General features: G+C 40.6%; 1 protein-coding gene across 1 annotated transcript in view; it reads right to left on the bottom strand.

Moving 5' to 3' along the window:
- Positions 1-2,985: 2,985 nt before the first annotated feature.
- Positions 2,986-6,184, bottom strand: part of ell (elongation factor RNA polymerase II) — a 32,993-nt gene continuing 29,794 nt past the window's right edge. The window contains exons 10-12 of the mRNA XM_047343128.1: positions 5,936-6,107; positions 5,803-5,847; positions 2,986-5,697 (exon numbers count right to left, since the gene is read on the bottom strand). Coding sequence (XP_047199084.1) covers positions 5,593-5,697; positions 5,803-5,847; positions 5,936-6,107 — 322 coding nt within the window. The 3' untranslated portion in view covers positions 2,986-5,592. The remainder of the gene's footprint in view (positions 5,698-5,802; positions 5,848-5,935; positions 6,108-6,184) is intronic.

Genomic DNA, 6,184 nt, shown 5'->3' with positions numbered 1-6,184 from the left:
GTGAATGATGACTTGTATTGTATTCTGCTGTTGTGGGTGTGGATAGGTTAGCATGTGGTCGAGCTCCAATGTAATTATGATATTTAATTTGCATGTCTATCTTGGCTGCCCTGCAATGTAATTATATGTTTGATGCAAAACAATTGTACGCAACAACAGACAAGTGGAACCTTCTAATATCCTGCTGCTTTTAGACAATGTCTCTGAGCGTGGCTATTGTTCGATTGCATATGTAACGACAGGAAATTGAATGTGAGGATGAGTGGAAAAGAGAAACGTCCTCAGCTCATTCATGCAAAAGTTGGCTGATTCAGCGAAGGGATGCACAACAGAGACAGTATTGTCTGGAGCAAGAATGTGACCGGACATCATATTTTGAGAAGGTCCGCAACAATAGATGGCAGGAAAAAATTCCATACAAATTTTGTTTAACTGCATGAATCACACAAAATAGAGTAAAAATTCAACTGCTGCAGAATCTTGACTTGTATTTATTAAATGAATCTCAAATAATTCTTAAGTATAACACATGTAACCCACTCAAAGAAGCCAGAACAACTCATTTTAAAAAAAGAATACGTCGTCAGCCTCTAACTCGACTTCTTTGCTGCTGCTGCCGCAGATTGTTGGGTTAAAAAGAGACAATGATGTGGTGACAAGATCAGCAGTGAGGGGGACAATCCTCCTCCTGTTGGAAGTGACGCTGAAGGTCACAGGGGTCAATACTACGCTGAGCTGTCGCTGAAGAATCATCCACTGAGATGCTGAGACACAAGCTCCACAACAAGGGAGGACAGGACACGTGACGGGTCGCAAATATTAACATGTGGGGATCCGGATGATAAACGAAGAACAATTTTAGTCAGTGGAGGAATGTAGATTGTAAATGTGAAGTGGACGGCTCATTGTTCTGAGATATTAAAAGCTGAGCTTGGAGAAATTAAGATAAAATAAATGTCATTCTGGGATCTAAAAACACAAAACAAACTTGGTTGTTGCACAGTGCTGCTTTTGCTCACCCCATCCTGTGGAATTGCCCGATGAACACCCAGAGGCCTCAACTGGCTCTTCAACCAGTGGTGGAATGTAACGAAGCACATTTACTTTGTTACTGTACTTAAGTACATTTTTCACGTATCAGTACCTAACTAGATTTGTTTTCAGGTACTTTTCACTTTAAATACATTTCACATATCAGCAAATATCAATATTTTTGACTCCACTACACTTTTACAGTGGACTGTGTTTTATTTTCACATTGTTCTTTATATTTCTAAAAATAATAAATAATGACAGGGTAATTGATCCTATCAGAGCAGGCAGGTAACATTAGACCCCGCCTCCTGCAGCAGCATGAGTGGTGAGAAACAGCTGATTCAGAAGAGGCCACTGCGGAGATTCAGCCATTGATTTATATGACAATGCAAATGTTCTTAGTGGCATTCTTTATTAATATGACAGAGTCTGCACTATTCTTGTATTAAACAAATAAACAGTAGGAACAGTTATGCATTTGGGAATAGGCTACACTCTGCAAGTACTTTTAATACTTTAAGTACCTGGTGCCTAGTAGGTATAGGTGCCTTTACTTGAGAATGTTTGTCTATCTGTATTTGTAGTTTGACTTATGTAAATTGTTTGAGGACTTCCTCATTTTGTCTTAATTCAAATATTTGATCACATTTCTTTAAATTGCGAGCGTGTAAAGTTTTTTTTCATGTGACCTTGTTTGTTTTGTTGTTTTATGAATAAAGTTGTAAATATTTTCCTCTCAGCAACATGGACAGTATGAGGCCAGTATTGCAGTTGTATGCAGAGATGTGAGGAGACAGCAGTGGGTATGAACTTCAGAATGAACTATTGTACTTTAATCTATTATGAAACAGCCTCATGTCTAATACACCAACAAGGCTGGTCAAATAATTGATTGACCCTTGTTTCACCCATGGCCTACATGTTCACATTAAAGCAGTGACCTGGTGTGTTAGCAGAGAATCTAAACCCAAGTAAACCACTCTCCTCTTTCACTGCTGAAACCCAGACAATTTAAATCTTGAAATCTGACTAAAGAGGCTACATACATAGAAAGACACAGGGGGAGGACGGCTCCAGTTTCTCTGCCGAGTGCGTAAACATGTCAGTGTTTACGGTGCTGTATGTTGAGTAGAGAGAGGTGGCAGCTCGCCATAATGAACCCTCTGACCGGGCCCCCCTCCAGCTCCCTGAGCAGCGCTGAGGCCAGCTTCGGGACGGGAGCCAGTGGCAGCACAGGGAGGCTCAGGCACATCTCAGTCCAGCCAACTGGAACACAGTCACTATGTAGATCTCTGGGATCCTTCAGTGTGTGTCACATTACACCAAGCCCTGTCCTCTCCGTTGCCTTGTCGGAGCATCTTCTGCTCACGCTGCCATGCCAGGGGCTTTTTTTAGGATCCACATTGCACTGCACATATTTGGCAATAAACACATTTGTGGGCTTGAAGAGGATGCACATTAGAAACACAACATATGTAGATGTGTTGTCAGACTGACCAAATACACAGGTTTACAATGAGAAACAATGCAAACTGGGGAAACGGGAGGGATTCAAATGTTTCTTTTTCAATTTGTTGTTATTTTGAACAAAAACAAGGTGTGAGGATTGAACCGTGGGAACCTGCTGCCACCTACAGGACATCTACGTCCCTACAGCCCTCAGTAATACCGACAGGTCCATTGAACAGGAATGGAAAACATTAAAAACGCTATCAAACACACAAGTGTCATTTATATTTCTAAGAAACGACGGCTGCAGTTCTTCTAAAAAGAGATAAAAACAGATGTTTCATGCATTTGCAAAATGCAAAATTTTAGAAATGATGTATATATCCATTACAAAAAAAGCCAAATACTACCTCTGTGTGTTACATTCAGGGCATCACTACCCCTGTACAATCCAGGAATTACTCTCAATAACAGAAAACAACAGTTTCAGATTTTCATAAATAAGGATTTTAAAGAATTTTATTGAAACAAAGATCAATTTCAGTCCCAGTCCCTTATGGTTTTCAAAAAGCGTGCTTTGGGTTTTAGCGCCAACATTTCACGACTCTTCTCCCTCTTTGCTTATACAGCAGCATGTATATACTCAGAGAAAAGGGAAAAAAAACCCTATACAACAGGTCATTTTGGCACAACTCATACAGCGGGTACTCCTGTGCTGGCATTTCGTTACTTTCACAACAGTTAGGTCTCCATCGGAGCAAAAGATGAACTCATTCACAATGGATTTTGACCGTAAAGGAGGCGTAATACAGTAATCATGTCAGAGTGTTTCTAAAAAACAAGATACAGTAAGAATCAATGAAAAGTGTCTTTCTTGTTAAAGGGTTGCAGTACTGGGCTAGTGTTGATCCTAGTGACAAAAACACTGCCGTCTCCTCCTGTTCAGACGTCATCAGTTCTCAGATTCAGTCTCGACCAGCGCAGCATTGTCAAGGTGAGCACTGGCTTTGACGCATCGTTTGAAATCAGAAATAAATATAATCTGAAACTTGACATTAAAAACACTTGAGCCCAGTCATGCAAATCCTATCTGAAGTAAAAGGAGCCTCCTTGGACTTCACACAAGAAAAACACTGAGAAACTTTCCACGGGATGATATGGACAAAAGAAATGAGAACAGGAACCAGAGAATACTGTGACATGTTCCTTGGCCAACATGTGGTAGAGCGCCACGTTGGATCAGACTCAGTAAACACTTTGGTATACATGCTGGTCAGATCCATGTCTCATGATTACATTAACTCAGTTGGACTCGCCTTTGCTTGAATTCTGACCCCCAAGTAAAGACACAAAGACTGTTCATTGTAACACATTCATAAAGCATGCACTCCGATGGACAAAGAGAAAAGTGTCATTTTGGACAAACCCCCCCCCCAGGTAACAGCGAGATCAGGAGAAAAAAGTGCAGATTTTTCATGTTCACATAAAAAGATTGATATAAGAAATGCAGCAGTTGACTGAACTCAACTTCTGATGCAGCATTTCTTCATTTGTCTTCGGCTCCGTCTCGATGCAACACTTCTCTGAGAGAGGAGAGCTGATCCAGGAGATAAGATTATCGCTTCGTCCTCCACTGAATAATCTGACATCACATTTGAAAAGGCAAAAAGTGGTCGCACGTGAGCGTTGCTTCTCTGAGCAGGAGGGCCGCTCAGAAGATGATCAAGGATGGCTTCATCTTAACAGTCGTCGTGAATGGACTACAGTATGTTTTGATGAGGAGACAAAAAACCGATCCGATAAGACAATGCAAACACTATTGTTTTAAAATAACTTAAATTGCCAATAATAGTAACTAAAGAGATTTCAGATCTGTGGATCAAATCAACATTTTTTTAACACTATGAAGATGTAAGAAAAAGCCTGCAAATCTGAATCCCCCATCTGCATCATCTTACAATTACAGGATCTTCCATAGCGTGTTGAAGAGTAGAGCTGGCCACGAACTCTTCAGACAACTGTTAGTAAATCTACTGCTACAAAAAGCCATCACAAACGATACTGGAAAGACACCCACTTTAGATCTTAGAATATGGTGAGAACATAATAAAGGACCACTGCTGTGAACAAGCATCCCGTCATGAGTGAGGAGACTGTGTCCGCGGAAAATCTACAGCTTCGGTCTGACTGGAAACTTTCACACGTCCCCATTGTTAAGACATCTGCACATGATTTTAGAAAAGAAGAGCCAAGCGCACAAACCTGCCACTGACCCGTGTGCATTTGGAGGCATCGTTTTGATTTAATCAAGAAGTAATATCTGCGTCTCTTTAAAAGAGAAAAGAATGATGAATGCCAACAGGTTGACAATTAGGTGGGCAAGGCAGCTTCTGAATAAAAAAAAAAAAAAAAAAACTGTCTGACATTCAGGATGTGAGGACAAAAAAAAAGAAAAATAAGAGAGAGGGATTTTAAGTAAGTACTGGTATTGAGGAGTGTAGAACAGATTCATTCCCCAGCAGTTAAGTGTCCAAAATAAATAAAAAGGAAGACAGAAAAATAAAGGGAACATCACAACATTTGTTTCAGGATAAGGGGTAAACTGAAGCATCATTAACTTAAATCTTTCTTTACACGAAAACGAAAATTAGTTGCTTTTGGCGTACAATCAGCAGTATTCATCTCAGTGTCGCCCTTCCCTTCCCTCCAGTTTCAAAAGAAGGAACAAATATTTCCCCCAGAAACTGTCCATGTTTTTGACTCGTTCAGACCTCTGTGCACAGTAAGCAGGGTGGGCTGTTGAGAACAAACACAGCCACACAACTTGTCATTCTTTCTGAACTCATTGTAACTACACAGATGGACCTGGCCACACCAGACGCAGCCCCGTTTTCAAAAAGAAGGGGAAAAAAACAAATGAAAGGAAAGAGAGAAAAAGAGATCACATGTCCTGCTAAGTCCTCTCTAGAGCCTTTGGCCCCGATGAGGGAAATACTCCCTTCATGGCATCTTTCATAATACATTTTTTTTGCACAAGCGGAATCCAAAGTTTTCCTTTATCTGCTTGGTTTCCAGAGATAACAGGGAAACAGTGTCTAATAACTACTTTTAAAGTTGCTGTTGATCGTACTCTGCAATATGTCTCTTTATATGTGCCAGTTTGTTGTGTAGATATTCACAGCGGTTCTTGTCTTGGCTATAGTTTGGATTAGTCTGCAGGGAAAATAAAAGCACAGAGTCAGATAAATACCATAATATACATATCAGATATACTCAGATACTTGTACCACAGAAATCAGTTAAAGGAGGAAAGTTCACCTTTTTTATTTTATGATATTCTTGAAGTATCTGATTGTGGATTGTCTGCAAAGAGAGGGAATAAATTAGTGCCTTTTTTAAATAACCCAAGATACTTTCTGACAACAGCACGTGTGTTGTTCAGGAAACTCACCTTGTACTTGTCTGTGCCTTGCTGCAGTTGCTTGAGCTCATTGTCGAGCACCGTGAACTGCCGGGTGATGCCCTCTATCCGAGCATGCAGGCCCCGGTACTCACTGTACTCGGCGTTGAAATCGTTTTTATACCTCTGACGCTGCTCTGGAGAGCCAATTACTGTGTACTTTCTGAGAGAGGAATGAGGGGAAAAGTTAGTGAAATACCCAAACCACTAAGGACAAAGTGCAAACATTAAAGGTCCTAT

The sequence above is a fragment of the Hippoglossus stenolepis genome, chromosome 14 (assembly GCF_022539355.2).
Source record: "Hippoglossus stenolepis isolate QCI-W04-F060 chromosome 14, HSTE1.2, whole genome shotgun sequence".
Lineage (NCBI taxonomy): Eukaryota > Metazoa > Chordata > Actinopteri > Pleuronectiformes > Pleuronectidae > Hippoglossus > Hippoglossus stenolepis.
This window is presented reverse-complemented; position numbering and strand designations above follow the sequence as displayed.